Genomic DNA, 16,568 nt, shown 5'->3' with positions numbered 1-16,568 from the left:
CATCTTTTATTTTGATGCCCAACTTCTCATGTGGCACTTTTTCTGCTTTCTGAAAGTCCAAATTAATATCATCTGCTCCACTTTGATCATAGCCTTTTTTTTTGCTTCCTCATAGAATTGCAGCATGTTAGTAAAACACAACCTCCCTCTTCTGAGTCCAGGCTGAGTGTTCTTGCCATGTGCTACTCATTCTTATCCTTAATAATTCCTTCCGCTAATTTTCTTGTGATGCACATTCAGCTTACTGGCCTATCGTTGGTTGGATTTGCCTGGTAACCCTCTTTATATAATGAGATAATATTTGCCATTTTCCAGTCCTTCGTAATTCCCAGGTATGTTCACTGTCTGTGTTTTTTAATTCTCCTTTACTATGCCTGATGCACTTCACCTCAGTCTGATCTTTTACTACTGAAATATTGAAAGCATCTTTTAGGGTCATCTTTTACCTTATCTGCTCTTTTCCTCTTTAAATGCCTTTTAGCCTTCCTAATATCCTTCTTACTGGTTGCCCTCAGGTTCTCATACGCCTTACAATTCTCTTTGGATTTTTTAGTCTTCTACTCCTTATTCATCCTTTATTTTCTTTGTAGCTTCTTTTTTAACTCTTTATTAACTCACTGTGGAGTTTTGTTACATTTTCTATGAATTCCAAATTTAGGTCTGTATCTGTCTTGCATTACATGTAAAATATTTTTAAACTTGTTCCACTGCTCCTTGACTGTCTCCACACTTAAAAGCTTATCCCAGTTTATTCTCTTTAGACTTTGCTGCGTCTGCTCAAACTTTGCCTTAATGAAGTTAAACTTAACAGTTTTAGTCTTTTCACATTTGCAGTATATATATTTTATTTTCACACAATTACGTCATAACAGACCAGCTTTTCTCAACAATAGCCATTCTTTTTCTTCTTCTCCGATCCTCTCATTCTCCACTCCAGGTTAACATTGTCCTGATCCACTCTCAAACTCAGATTGACCAGGAGAGGCTCTTTTTAAAGACCACCCTGAGTAACACTAGCAGGGTCCTCACATGACAGTAGTGCTGTCCCCTAGCAGCTTGTGCCAATGGCTCCCATAGATCCTAGAGAGCCGCTTATTAAGACTGCATACAGACCTACAAGTATCTTAAGAAGATGTTGCTACCCAGAGTACCAGGGGAATACTAAGCAGGGAATACTCCTACAACCCTTCTCCTAATTCAAATTATCCTCTACAACATCAAAATACTAACAAAAGTGTCTTGTGACTTTTATTTTTAATTAGGTGACTCAATTCAATATTTTTCTCCTATCCAACAGCTTTCTGTGGAAAGAGTAATGAGGGAACATGAGAAGAGCTTCACTGATCTGATTCACTGCATCGAGGAAGCCCACAAGAAATTGAAAGAGAGGATCAGAGAACAAGAAAAGGGAGAAATGGAGAAGGCTGAAGGAGTCATGGAGCAACTGGAGAAGGAGATTGAGGAGCTGAAGAGGAGAGAAGCTGAGCTGAAGGACCTTTCAGAGACCAAGGACCGTCTCCACTTCCTACAGGTGAGTCTGATCAGACTTGGGTGTGTGTGACCTGTGAAACTTCAAAATCAAGAGATCTAAGGAGTTTTTATAAATGGCAAGAACTGACCACTCAGTGCAATTTCATATGTGCCTAATATTTCCACATGCAAAACTCTGAAAGTGCCTGCCTTCATGTACAAGATAGGGAGGTAAATCCACAGTTTTTTTTTGAGGAAGAAAATTTATATGAAATATATTCTTGGTATGAGTCATTTTAAATGACATAACCTGGTAAAAGAAGACACCAACTCCTTAATATATTTAAACACTTCTGTCATGTCTCCTCCTCATGTCTCTGTCCTTTAACTGATTACATTCAAAGCCTTCACCATTTCCTCACAGCTCAAACCCCACAGTCCAGGGTTGTCTCTCTTCTTCTTATCTTTCATTTATTCTCTTTTGTCATTTCTCTAACACACAATATTCCTGATGTTGTCCCACAAGTGTGTTCTACAGGGCAGTTTACAGAACTGTGATGAGTGCACAAAATGGCTCCCAAGTCTTTCTGACAAGTCACACACTTTCTAGTTGCAGACCCTTTTAAGGTAAAATTATACTAAAGATTGTGTGTGTCTATATCTTTGGATTTAAATTAATTGGCAAATTTCCTTCTTGGGACAAATATACCATCTATCTATGTATCTATTGTAAGAGACGGCCAGCAGCTCAACCCATGCGGGACGCCCCTAGAAGGGAAGGATGCGGGAAGGCAACTACTTTTAGACACTGCCTCCGCCACGAATAATACATGGGGTCTTCCCTGCAGCATAGCAGTGCCCTGGATTCCTACAGGGCACTATGGGGCTTGGAGTTGAGCTTTATAGACCTGCTGGGTACTGTGGATGGCACCAGGAGATGCTGCAGGAGGACCTGGGGAGTTTTGCTCTCCTCATAGCCTGGACGTACTAGTGAGTCACGAGGATTGACATCCAGAAATACTTACGGGCTAAAGAAAATTCATTTGGCCTGGAAGTGCTGGCAAGTCGCGTGGACGAAAGGAGAGAAGCACTTTCAGGTTGGGCACTATTCAAAGGACTGTAGTGAACTCAGCCAGCAAGCAAGCAAGCCAGAGTAGGGTGGAGGTGGACAAAGAATTACAAGAATTGTAATTATTGTGTTATTTGATTGTGTTATGGTGACTGTTGTGCTTAGGGAGTACTGTGCAAGAAGAAAGCAATTAAAAATACTTCTTGGCGCTTTTACCTGGTGTCCTGAGTATTAGTCTGTTGGGCTTAAAGGGGCAACAGTGACCCCTAGTGTCCACTCTGTCTCTTTATCTGTCTCTCTATCTATCGCTCTATCAAAGAGCCCAATGCCTTGTTTTGTCTGCTAAGTCAATTTTGCCCCTGCCTGTCCGTTGCGCCTTTAGTCCACTTATCTTCAGTCTGATGACTCACCTCTTGGACTTCTGTTCTAAAAGCTTTTTGAAAATCAAGGCTGATGACATTTTTTGGTCCATTATGCAAAACATTCTAAATAACCAATGAATGTATGATAAGTAATCTCTCCATCTAAACCCAGGATGATTGTCCACCACACTGATGTTTAGTTAAGAGGATGTCCATCTTATTAATGTTACTTTTATTTCTCCTTGTTCCCTCTTCTCTCCTACTGCAGACTTTCTCACCTCTCTGTGTCCTTCCTGCTGATGGAGACTCGCTCGGCTTTACTGTCACGGCTGAGTTTTCTTCTGAGGACCTGCTAAAGGAGCTGTCAGGTCTTAAAAAGAGTCTGGAGAAGATCAGCCAGCAGGACATCCTGTCAAGGACTCCACCAGGTACTGTGACTGTTCATGTTTTGTTAAAGTCCATTAGGTGGACCAGAATGAAAACAGAAGGGACACTGAGTTGCATGAAGAAGGCCTGTTCTTTTACATTTATGTCTAAGTCTTTACTGTTAAGAATTTTTTCTAATGTCTCTTACTGTAACTAGCTGAGTGATATCAACAACAACAACATTTATTTATATAGCACATTTGCATACAACAAAATGTAGCTCAAAGTGCTTTACAAAATGAAGAATAGAAAAATAGAAGACGCAGTAAAAAATAAAAATAAGTCAACATTAATTAACATAGAATAAGTAAGGTCCGATGGCCAGGGTGGACAGAAAAACCCAAAAAAAAAAAAAAAAAACTCCAAACGGCTGGAGATAAAAAAAAAAAATCTTTAGGGATTCTAGACCAAGAGACCGCCCAGTCCCCTCTGGGCAATCTGAGTAACTGAATGTTTAATGTAAATATTTGAAAATGTAAATATTATTAGCGTAGTGAAACACCAGTTTTTTTTAAACAGTGTTAATGGTACAATGGTATGTCTATCTGTTTTGATCGTGTTGTACATTTATGAACCTCTTTGCACTGGATCTGCTAGTCCTTACATTCCTCTTTCTTTCTGTTTCTTGCTTGGTAAAAAAGATAAGCAAATTATTTCTTTACTCTTATGTAATTTTATATAAAAAATAAACTTAGATTTTAAATATCCCAAAAGATTTTGCTCTCCATAAAAATATATCCTGTTAAAATTATACAAATTCAAATATGAACATGCAGCATAACAAAACCTAGAAATATAAATAAAATGTGTTCCTTTCAGCAATAACAAATCAAATCATTCAGTTGTCTTTGCTCAGATGTCATTTTAGAGCTGGACGCCTGGCATCTTTTTTTGGCCACAAGTTCGTTTCTGTTTGGTGTGAGGTTCTGTGTTGTGGAGATTCTCAGGATGGATTGCAGGTGCTCATCAGTGAGGCGACTCCTGTGTGCTGTTTTGTTAGTCTTTATCACTGAGAAGAGCTTCTCACACAGATATGTGCTACCAAACATGCACAAGGTTCGAGCCGCATGTAGACGGACTTTTTTTGTTCTTCAAAGTCACCAAAGCGGCGTGCAAACTCAGTGCGCTCAGTTTATCAGCAAAGTGCGTATTTGGGAACACCGTAGTGACGACTTGGTTTAACATTACTTGGTAACAGGGAAAGTGGGGCAAGTGGTTGTGTCTCCCATAAAAGCAGCTTCACTTGAAATCACTTTGTGATTGTGCACGGGTAAAAACGTCCGCTGAAGTGTCAGATTCTTTTTTAACTCTTCTGCTTTCTGTATCTTCTGCATTGCATTCAGGTTACCCTGATGTTTTGTTTTATAGTGCCGTCTTAGATTAAATTCTGTAATTACAGCCACATTAGCTCCACAAATGAGACACACGGGTTCAGTAAACATATACTCAGCCTCCCATCGGTTTTTAAAGGCTCTATTTTCAGAATCAACTTTTCTCTTCAGCATTGTGTGAGCTAGCCGCAATAACTTGCAGCATCATAAGGTAGACTTGATTAACGCGTAAGTGTTCGGCAAGTCAGCTGATGCGCTGCATTATGGGATCTGTAGTTTATTGTGTTACCAGCGCTTCATATACCCGGGCTTTAATAACAATAATACAGTATATAAAATGATCTTGCGGGCGGATGTGGCCCATGCCCTTGAGTTTGACACATATGGACTAAATAGAACTTGAAAAGATATATTTTTCAAATGTGATCGCGCAATTCAGATAGAGTTGACGCACTACAGCCTGCATGCCTCAATAAGTCATCCTCCCTTGCTCTTACTTTTTACCGTTCATCTAATGAATACACTGAGTATGGCTTTACCAAAACAATCACTGATGGCGAATAAAGTATCCATTATTCGAGTATGTAGATCGGGTTATATATATATATATATATATATATATACATATTTATATACCAGCGTATCAGCGGAGAAGTAGTGTGTTAAAAAAGGTAGAAAAAGAAAAGGGAACATTTTAAAAATAACGTAACATGACTGTCAATATACAGTATTTGTTTTGTGAGTGTTACTGAGTGTTGCTGTCATCAAGGATTTGATTATCATTATTTCTTTCAATCAGGTTCGTATTTGTAGGATGTGTTGTGTTCAAGTTACATTCCGTGTTTGTCAATCGTTGTAAAGATGACAGGTTTCATTCATCGATTCGTTTCTTACTGCATCAATAAACAGCTCGTCTTCTTCTTTATCTGAGACCTGACACACTGCATAGCAAAATACCTGCGATTGGCATCGGAGAAGTAAAAAGACACACATATACACACATCTATACACATACATATATACAGTTTTATATATATATATATATATATATATATATATATATATATATATATATATATACACATACTGTATATACAACATATACATATCTACATATATATATAACGGGTGGGACTCGATTAAAAAAATTAATCCAATTAATTAGAGGCTGTGTAAGAATTAATCTTGATTAATCGTATGTAATCGCACACGTAAATTTGCCCCAAATCGCAAATGTGTTTTTTTTAATTTAAAACGGTTTTAGTGGGCGACAGATTCAAATAATAGACATGGACATGAATATTGTAAACTGAAGCCGTTTTAATTTCTGAAAAAAAAGCTTTTAAACTGCATTTGAATTCAAAACAGAAACAAAAATATCATCCCTGGTTAAAATTGGGCAGACTTAAAAATAAAGTAGTAGTTTAAGTACTTTAAGTACATTTTCAGAATAGTATTGTCTTTAAATAATAATAACCAAAATTTCAACATAAAGTGCAGATTTCTTCTTAAAAAATAAGTCAGAAACATAAAAGGTAATTTGACCAGCTTACTCTTTAAACTCTGAGTAACATTAGCCAAAATTATTTTGTACATTAGGCTAAAACAGTGTGATCATTGAACATTTTGTAATTAGATGTATTTAGAATTACTAACGGTCATGGAAGTCCAATGATCCCCAGTAAGAGCCACAAAGTCCGCTTTCTGTAATGCCTCTAATTTTGCTTGCTTTTCAGTGTGCACAAAACCATGCTTTTATCAAGGCTTGGCTGGAAGTCGAAATGATCAGTCGTAGGAACGCGCTTTATTCCGACTCTAACATTTTTGTAGCTGTGATGTGTGCATCAGTGTAATGGATGTACCAGGAAATCATGCATTGACAAAAGTTCCCGTTTGCTTGGAATTGAAAGTGTGATTAAATGCGTTATTTTTTAAAGCGTTATGGAGTACATGCATCGAAGCTTCTCAGCTGTGCTTGTGCTAAGAAAGGGAAAATTTTAGAAATAACGTAACATGATTGTCAATATACAGTAATTGTTTTGTGAGTGTTATTGAGTGTTGCTGTCATCAAGGATTTGATTATCATTATTTCTTTCAATCAGGGTCGTATTTGTAGGATGTGTTCAAGTTACATTCCGTGTTTGTCAATCGTTGTAAAGATAAGAGGTTTCATTCATCGATTAGTTCCTTACTGCATCAATAAACAGCTCGTCTTCTTCTTTATCTGAGACCTGACACACTGCATACACGGGTTTTTTTTACACTGTCTTCCTTTAACGGGACATTGACTTTTTCCACCGTGTGCTTTGTTTCCACAGTAGCTGCATTTATGAATATGCTTATCAGACGCTTCATATTTTTTGCTGCCTTTTCAATTGTGTAATTCGTTTTTTGTTCAGCACTCTTTGGAACTGTTGCTTTTTGTCTGTGCACTGCGTCAGTTCCCGTGAGCCGCTTGGTGTTCTTGCATCGAAGGTTCCCAGCTGTGCTGGTGCCATCTCGTGTAATGTCAGCTAAGACCCGGCACTTAAAAGTTTCTCTTGCAGTTTCAATGAGTTTGTGCCAAACACCACCCTGACCATCTCATCTTCCTCTGCATAAGCACAGTCCTTCACCCGTGAACATTTACCGGCAGTGTTTGTATTGGATTGCCGCTGATGGACGGCCTTATATGGGCAGGCACTAAATTACAAACGCTAGTGGCAGCCTGTCTATGAACTTAATTTAATATAAACTTACGGTTCACGCCGTGCTTTGTTTCCGCAGTAGCTGTACTTATGAATATGCTTGTATGCATCATTTGCTTCATAATGTTTTTCTGCCTTCTCAATTGTGAAATGGCGTTTTGTGCTCATCGCTGTTTGGAGTTCTTCCTTGTTCTCTACGTACTTACGTAGGAGGCGTGATGATGTCACACGAAACTCCGCCCCGCCATCTCAACTCAAGACTCCATTACATTATATGGGGAAAAATAGCTTCCAGTTATGACCCTTATGCGTAGAATTTCTAAATGAAACCTGCCCAACTTTTGTAAGTAAGCTGTAAGGAATGAGCCTGCCAAATTTCAGCCTTCCACCTACACAGGAAGTTGGAGAATTAGTGATGAGTCAGTGAGTGAGTGAGTGAGTGAGTGAGTGAGGGCTTTGCCTTTTATTAGTATAGATCTGAGGATGTGGTTCATAGGATATAATAATAAACCAGAATCACTTTAGATTTAAGTGTCCATAATTATGCTGTATGTACCATTGAATTTACCTGTATAATTACAGAGTAACTAGGTGTTATTAATTTCTACTTACTGTGTAAAGCAGTGTAACAATATAATTAGGTACTAAATTGTATTTGTTGTTCCACAGTTTTTCTAAGGGGGCATGCACATAAATTGTGGAATAGCAATTACAGTTAATTGCTTAACCTCAGCATTACACAGTAAGCAGGAGGTAATAACACCTAGTTACTCTGTAATTATACAGGCAATTACATGGTAAAATACAACGTAATTATGGCCACTTAATCTAAAGTGATACCAATAAACCTTGTGAAATACTGTATGCACCGTAATGTGAGATTAGTCACGATTAATTTTGTAAATAAAGTTAAACTTTATTCACAAATTAAAATATTCACAATTAAAAATATTAATCTACTGACAGCCCTAAACTTAACATTCTCCATTCTTCTCTTTTCTTTGTATTTTCAGGTCGTGAAGCTCCAATCTTTAACCTACAGCCTCCAGAACCCCGGAGCAGAGAAGAGTTTTTACAATGTGAGTCTGTCAATTCATTGAATTTATCATCATTTCACTGTTAATATCTTAGGTCAGGTTTACGATATGAAAGTATAGCCAGCAAAAAGCATTATGTGAGTGTGGTGTGACTGATGAGCTGAAAGTGAGGTGGGGTCCTGTGACCTGGTGCATTATGGGATTTTGAGATTCAGGATAGGGAATCGCCAAAGCAGTCTGGTAGACTTGAGTCTCTGAAGTGTCAAGTGGACTCATGGGAATTCCTACCAACTATGCCATATCATCCTCTACTTTGTCCTTTTTCTATTGTCTTATTTTTCTTCTTTGCACTTCCTGCTGTTTCCTCTTTCTGTATTCCTGTGTCACCTTTCTGATGTTTTTCTACTTCAGACATTCTCTTATAATTTTAATAATAATAATAATAATCCATGGCATTAAATGAAAGCAAAGTATAAGGATATACGGATGCATTGACAAGCAATGGATTAAAAAAAAATAGAGTGGTCTCCCATAGATTTTCTCATATACTCTGATACGGGAATGGATATTTGAAGAATAAACCACAAGACAACAATTATATTTTTATATTATGTACAATAAAATACCCTCAACAACAAATCAAATCAAATTAACAATATATTGAACAGTTATTATAAAAGTAAAGTTCAATAAATAGGACTCTGCAGCTGCATGAATAAAAAAATAGAGTATTTGTTTAGTACCACTTCCAGTTGATGGATTTTGCCCATTTCATCTATCAATCTCATTGCGTTTTTGAGATATCGTGTTTGCACACACACCGCCATAATTCTAAAAAATGTTATTTTTGGACTCGGGAAGGTCTAAAATCTCAAGGTTGAATTTTTTCATAATTACTATACTTTCTCTATACTTTGTATACGAGAAAGTAAAAAAGAATCAAATTTATGTGAAACAAGTTAAAGCTGACAAAGTATTCAACATCCTCTATTCGTTTCTCCGTAGAGCAGAAACTTTATTAATTTATTCATGACTTAATAAATTGTAGGAATTAAATCAAATGAAGATGGCATTAAAAATTTTGTGGAAGCCATTAGATGTTAAAAGACAGCATTGAATATGCATCAGTCCACTATGAGAATCACAGGGGTCTTCAGTCACTCAGCCCTCGCAAAGCTTTGCTGAGTCATTGTGTGCATCACACTGGACGTATTGATAAGCCACAGTGCTGGAGAGATTTCTTTGGACTGATGAAACTAAACGAGATTTTTACAGTAAGTCGCAGCAGCTCGTGCTTTACCTCGCACGTTACTGGGTAATTCTTACCACATTATGCTACAGTTACTAACCACTTATAAACAAAGGCTAAAACCAGTTAAACCAGTCAAGAAATCTATTATTTCATGGACTGATGAGTCAGGTGAAGCATTACAAGACTGGTTGGCACGTTTTTAAAACATTTATGAGCTGACTGACACTGTGACATCTTTTATCATCTTCTGTGAAGAGGTCTTCATTCCCAGCAAATCTATTGTGATTTATAACAATGGAAAGCCATGGCTCATGTGGACGAAGGTTCAAACAAATAGCAGGCAGACACCAATTTCTAATAAGCAGAATCTTTTATTTTTGACTTCTTGGTGAGCAGAGTGGCTTTAAGTTACAGAGAGAAAATGCAAGGAAGGCCCCCCGACAAGGGGGGGTTCAGCTGCATTTATAACAAAATCTTCAAAGAGCATGATTAGAAAAAAAAAAATAGAGCAGTTCCATCCAAGGCCATAGAACATTCTTTACAAAATTTTGCTGATTAGTCTTATATTTGAAAATGAAGCTTATCAGAAGGCTTGTCATATGTTTGGCATCTTACTTGGACAATAACCAGACACTGCTCGAGACAAGCCGGGGAGTGGCTGAGAGCTGCATTCCACAGCTGGAAGCACACTTCTGTTAATAATAAGACCTAGCCACACAGAGAACATGCAGATTTTCATACAGAAGCTAGCAATAGATTTTAAATTCCATTCCACATTCCCCCCTTTTTAAACTTAAAAGTTTAAATAATAAGAGAGTTTAAGCTAAACAGTCCAGGTCGAAAGAAGACCGGGAAGAGAATTGGGCCTGGGAAAGAAGATGCATGCGTTCTGTGTGGAGAAAATAAGCTTTAGTTATTGAGGCAGTGAAGAACTTCTGGATAAAATAACGGATTAACGGAATAAGACAACAGCAAATCAAAAGAATAACAGTTAAAGCAACTAAAAGGGAAACAAAAATGGATTAGAACCATTGGCCCAAAGAGCCAAAAGTGGATATAAACCATTCATTGAAAACCTTTGTTTTTAAATTATGTTCCTGGGCTTCCCACGGATTATACCCCCAGTCCTGGTCGCCAGTGTTTGCAAACACATCACTCCAGCTTGAACATTCAGATAGACTGGAGGAGGGATTTAAATCAGTCCATTTGTCTTGTCCACTGGACCCACAGGGAGCAATGGAACAAAAGTCAATCTGGAACTAGGCAGATTTCCCTATTTGGAAAGTTAACATGGGAAAATCCCATGTATTTGCTTCAATTGGTGAGCCCGATGGTCACCACCTGTTTGTCCTTGTCCTAAAGTCAGATGGATAACAAAAATTAGGACTAGCAAAGCTATGAATACCATTTTTTGCAATGCGACGCATGAATCCAGGCGGGAAGTCCTTCGACTTTAACGGCGTGAGGTGTGGATAGCAGCACTTGGAATGGTCCCCTCCAGCGAGGTTGATGCCAGTGCTTCCTTGGTGTCTCTGACCAGTATCCAGGTTCCCAAGGGAATCTGTGACTCCGTTGGTGGAGGACTAGTTCGCCAAGCCTGGTTAACCTGCTCGTGGACCTCCTTCAGGGATGCTCGGAGACCTGTAAGACTGGAAAGAAAATCATTGTCCACAGTATGCAGATTGACGATGCCAATGACCATGCCAACAGGCATGGGTCGTCCGGTCAGAATTTCAAACGGCAACAGTCCCAACTGCCGGTGTGTCCTCCCTCTCAATCCCATTAAGGCCAATTTTGATTTTAGGGTGCCATTGCACCTTTCTACTATACCTCCGCTTTGAGGGTGGTACTTGCAATAGTGATGCACATTTATCTGGAGCCAAATGGTCAATTCATTTATTACAGAGTTCACAAAATGGGTACCATTATCAGTCTGCAATTTTTGTGGTATTCCCCATCTTGGAATGATTTCTTTTATCAAGGCTTTTGCCGCAGTTTTTGCATCTGCATGTTTGGAAGGGAAAGCTTCCACCCATCGGGAGAAAACATCGACAATTACCAAGCAGTATCGGTACCCTTTAGATGGTGTTAGTTCATTAAAGTCCAATTGAAGATGTTCGAATGGACCCATTGGGTTAGGTGTGACAGCGGGACTTACCGGGGTACCTTTACCTACGTTAAATTTTTGACATAGTGCACAGCGTCTGCAGAATTGCTCTGCATACGTAGAGAAGCCTACGGCTTCCCAATGTCTCTCAACATCTTGAATCATAGCATCCTTTCCGGCGTGGTCCAGGCCATGTGCGATTTTTGCCATACCCGGAAAAGAAGCTTTTTGGAAGGAAAGGTTTGTTATTTTGCTTGTGAGTCCAGACCCCATCAGAGAGGATCCTTCTTCGGACCATTTTCTCTTTTCTCTGTCCGTGGCTGCACTCTGTAAAGAGATTATTTGATTATCAGTGTCCTTGTCGTCTTTCTGTTGAAATAAAAAAATTAGTGTGTTATTGTAGGCAGCCTGTTTAGCAAAGTAATCAGCCAGGTTGTTTCCTTTGCTGACAGGATCTTGTTTCCCAGTGTGGGCCTGGCATTTAACTATTGCCTGTCTTGATGGTTTTATTAAAGCTTGAGGAGGGATTCGACTAATTTCTGATGTTGGATGGGCTTACCAGTACTGGTTTTAAATCCTTAATTTCCACAATGCTCCATGATCATGGCAGACTCCAAAAGCATACCTGGAATCTGTATAAATGGTTCAATTGTGACATTAGACAAAGTACAGAGTATGTTTTGATAGTGTATTACCCTAGCAGTAGTGAGATGTGAAGTTTTGGCCTGTACTAAAATGGAGTGTACAGCGTGAGGCACCTTTACTGTTAGGGGGCTCATGAGCACTATATCTGTACTGGCTAGCACGGCTTCTGTTGTGGCTGCTACTGCTCTGAGACAGGTTGGAAGTCCCTTAGCCACTGGATCCAATTTTTCTAAAAATAGGCTATTGGCCTTTGTTTTCTCCATGGAGCTGTGTTAGTACTGAACTCATATATCTCCCCTTTTCGTCCACGAACAAAGTGAATGGACGAGAATAGTCAAGGAGCTCTAACGCTGGCGCAGAGAGTAGTGCACTTTTTAAATCACACAGAGCCTTCTCAGCCTGCTCATTCCACTGTATGCGGCCAGAAAGTGGAAGGTCAGCAGTGTTAGCTAGACTTTGCAAAGGCTGTGCTCTTTCAGAAAAATTTAAAATCCATTGTCGACAGTAACCTAAAATGCCCAATACAGACATAACCTGTTGTTTTGTGACCGGTCTGGGCAGGTTTTGAATAGTGGTTATGCGTCTTTTGACAGAGCTCTGGTACCACAAGTGATGTCATGCCCCAAATATTTGACAGTGGTTTGAACTAGCTGCAGCTTGGCCTTAGAAACCTTGTGCCCATTTTCTGCAAGATACTTGAGCAATAATTCCGTATCTTGTGTGCATGCCTTCTCTGTTTCGCTACAGAGTAATACATCGTCGACGTACTGTATCAATGCACTTCCCCTGTCAGGCCAGAAGCCTTCCAGGTTTTGAGCAAGCGTTTGGCCGTATACACAAGGAGCCTCTGTATAACCTTGTGGCATAACGGTCCATGTCCAACGGCGGTTTTGAAAAGTAAAAGCAAACCAAAACTGAGAATCAGAATGTACAGGAATAGAAAAGCATTTGCTAAGTCAATAACTGAGAAATAACGTGCAGATGGAGGGATTGTAGACAGAATAGTGGAAGGATTAGGCACAATCGGTGCTCTAGGAAAGATAGCAGAATTGACTTGTCTGAGGTCTTGGACAAAGCGCCAAGAGCCATCAGCTTTCTTTACTGGCAAGATAGGAGAGTTTACAGGAGAATATTTAATAGGAATTATAGCCCCCCTTTTAACGAGCTCTTTATGTACAGCAGCAATTCAGAGTTCAGCCTCAGGAGACAGAGGATATTGTGCACGGCGAGGATGGAAGGAGGATTTTTGAAAGATTACTAGAGGTTCACAATTTGCTATTCTGCCAAAATCACTTTTCCCTTGAGACCACAGTGTATCAGGAATCGAAGAGAGCCATGGAATGCTATCAGTTTGCAATGAACATAAAGAGAGAGACGGGTGACACAGGGAACGAACAACTGGCAGATCAATCTGAATTAGTATTTTAGTAACTAGATGGTCTGAGGTGTCAAAAATACCTAGTGCAACGTACAGCCAATCAGTTCTATTTAAACATTTTTTAACCCAGTCCCCAATTTCAACCCAGTGAACGGTGTCAGATTTAGATAGAGAGACATGGGGCACTGAACAACCTAGATAGAAAATACTTTGTGAATATGTGAGTTGAACTGACGCAGCAGCTTTAGTAGATGAAACAAAAATACATGGAATGTGCAAAGTTTCAGGGCATGTGCTGGAGGAAAGAAAAGATTCTAACCAAGGTGTGTCTACTTCAGCCGGGAAATATCGGGACTTGTAAGTGGGGAAATAGGCATGAGGGGAAAGAATGAAGGGCTTTCAAGAGGAGGGTGTGTGGTGAGATGTCAAGGGTCCATGCAGCAAAAGAGGGCTTGGGGTGTGTAGTTTGGCATAGGAGCTTAGGAATGGAGCAGTAAAATCCTTGTTTAGTTAAAGAAATTGAGACTGACAATTTAGTCATAAGATCCCTTCCCAGCAAGTTCACAGGGCACAAATGATTTAACAGGAAGCGATGAGTTAATGGAGAGCTGTAGGTGCTGAGTTGCACTTGCAGAGGCTTTGAAACTAGTAGCGTGTGTGGTTGTCCTGAAGCAGTGAGAACCTTCACAGTGTCTTTTGAGGCAGGGACCCCAACAGCGATAAAGTGGAGCGCGTGGCTCCTGTGTCCACAAGAAAGACAGTTTCTTTGCCGTTTACTATTAAAGTCAATAAAGGATCAGTATCGGCATGATGTAAGCAAAGGAAACTGGAAAAAGTGGCTGGTGGTCCCTGCTAATTCCTAGGACCAAGTAATGTCATTGGGCTCAAGGAGAGGGGGTGGCAGAGGGCGCTTGTGTGGGCAGTTGCGTCTGAAATGTCCAAGTTCACCGCAGTCGTAACAGGCATATGACGCTGGCGTCTGCTCCGAAGTGTCAGGCATCTGAGCGAAAGGATTATTAGGGCTTGATAATTGGAACCCTCGTCCTCTCCCTCGCCTTCCAAAGAAATTTCTGCGTCCTCTCCCCCTAGCCGGATCAGTTCCACCAGTATAGTAATTTATTTGTGCAGCCAACAGTTTGGTCTGTGTGTCTGACTCTTTTAATTTAGTCTGTCTCTCAGCATGCTCTGCATGACGCTTGACTTCCTCGAACGTAGCACTTTCCCAGCCTATGCAAGACATGCGAACTTTGCTCTGAATATCACTTCTCAGTCCTGAGACAAAAGGAGACACTGCAGCACGAGTTCTATCGTTTTCATTGTCTAGCCCAGAGTGATTAGCCATCAGATCTTGCATCCGGTGAACCCATTCATCCACTGTCTCGTCTTTTTTCTGCTTAGCGGCTGAAATTAGTGACGAGTCTGTGCCCTTTTTATATTTTTCTGCCAGGGCTCTTTTCAAAGGCTCCCACTGGCGAGGAAAGGACCTTTATTCCCGGGGCCTCGGGAAAGAGCTTCATTCCAACACCAAGGGGCACCGTTAAGATCACCGTGATTTACAGTTGCCCACGTGGTGCCCAGCTTTCGGTGGAGCACCTGTGTCCACTCTGCAGCATTTGGTTTATACATGTCATCAAGCTGCTGTAACTGTTGCACAGATTTCAGTCCACCGACCGTTTTGGGGTCGGGCAGTTCAGACACCACATCCTTCAATTCTTGAATATCCCAGTTGCGGTGAATCGGTATGGTAGTGGGATTATTATTGCCTGGGGGTTGTACGGGATCATGTCGGGGGTTGGGGACTTCAATGAGGGGCAAGAGAATGTTGGGCCAGAAGGTTTAGGGGAGCCGAAGGGGAAGTAAAACCGCCCATAGGTTTAGAGCAGAGGGTCTGACTTCTCGTGCTGGGAGACAGATGACTCTTCTGGTTTCTGCCATTGCAACCCAGTAGCACCTTGTGAATGATCTGAATCATCTTCCTCAGGGTCAATATGTGAGGACGGGTCATAATGATACTGTTCATCATAAAATCTTGCTCCAGATGGTTCGTCTGTTAACTGGGGTGCAGTTGGAGGAGGGGGTGCAGGAGGTGGAATCGGGGGAGTTTGGTAAGGAGGGGGTGGACAGATTACGGGGTATAGGGGGTCTTTCTTTTCAGTCTTCTTTCTTTTACTTTCAGGCTTGGGCTCTGTCTCTACCTTCATTTTTTACATGCTTTCTTAAAGTCTAATCCGGTTTTCTTTTCTATTAGTTTCCTAGGTGAACCCCTTTCGACCCAGTGAAAGCTCATGTCCGAGACACTTTCCAAAAATAATCCTTCTAACAGAAACTTTTGATTTCCCAAAGGAGTCTCTTTGACCGGTTTACTATTTTGCTTTCCCATAATGAATGGCACTGGACCACAGTAGAACAATTCAGCCCTCGCGGCGTTCTGCTCCCAGTCCTGTCCCACTCCCGGATTAGTACTCAAGTGGTTTTGTGTCCGTTGTTTAGCAGAATCGTACAACAATATTCAGCGTGGAGTCCAGAATACAAGATGTGCTTAACACCAATTCCTTCGTCAGACGCCTCCTATGTGCCAAACTGCTAGTGCATGTCTCCACCACAGAGCAACCTGTAGAAGCAGGATTATGACCAGACGTTAGGAACAGAAAACTCGTCCACCCACTCAGTGTTATTCCCAGATACTCAATTCATATACTATGCTTTTCTTACTCCCATTCCTCTATTTAATAGGAGTGTGCCACTCACCCCTTTCTATCCGCTCCCATGGAGTAACTTACTAACGTACTTGTAGTATCTTACAC

The 16,568-nt window shown here is 40.3% G+C and overlaps 1 protein-coding gene across 1 annotated transcript in view; it reads left to right on the top strand.

The window, feature by feature from the left end:
* LOC120521172 (zinc finger protein 354C-like) overlaps positions 1-16,568 on the top strand; it is a gene marked incomplete at its 3' end in the record, with an annotated part of 43,940 nt that overhangs the window by 24,137 nt on the left and 3,235 nt on the right. The window contains exons 5-7 of the mRNA XM_039742980.1: positions 1,298-1,531; positions 3,170-3,329; positions 8,359-8,424. Of these exons, the coding sequence (XP_039598914.1) occupies positions 1,298-1,531; positions 3,170-3,329; positions 8,359-8,424 (460 nt within the window). The remainder of the gene's footprint in view (positions 1-1,297; positions 1,532-3,169; positions 3,330-8,358; positions 8,425-16,568) is intronic.

Source organism: Polypterus senegalus, unplaced genomic scaffold, assembly GCF_016835505.1.
Source record: "Polypterus senegalus isolate Bchr_013 unplaced genomic scaffold, ASM1683550v1 scaffold_2498, whole genome shotgun sequence".
NCBI lineage: Eukaryota > Metazoa > Chordata > Cladistia > Polypteriformes > Polypteridae > Polypterus > Polypterus senegalus.
The sequence above is the reverse complement of the archived record's forward strand: the minus strand, read 5'-3'. Positions and strand labels throughout refer to the sequence as shown.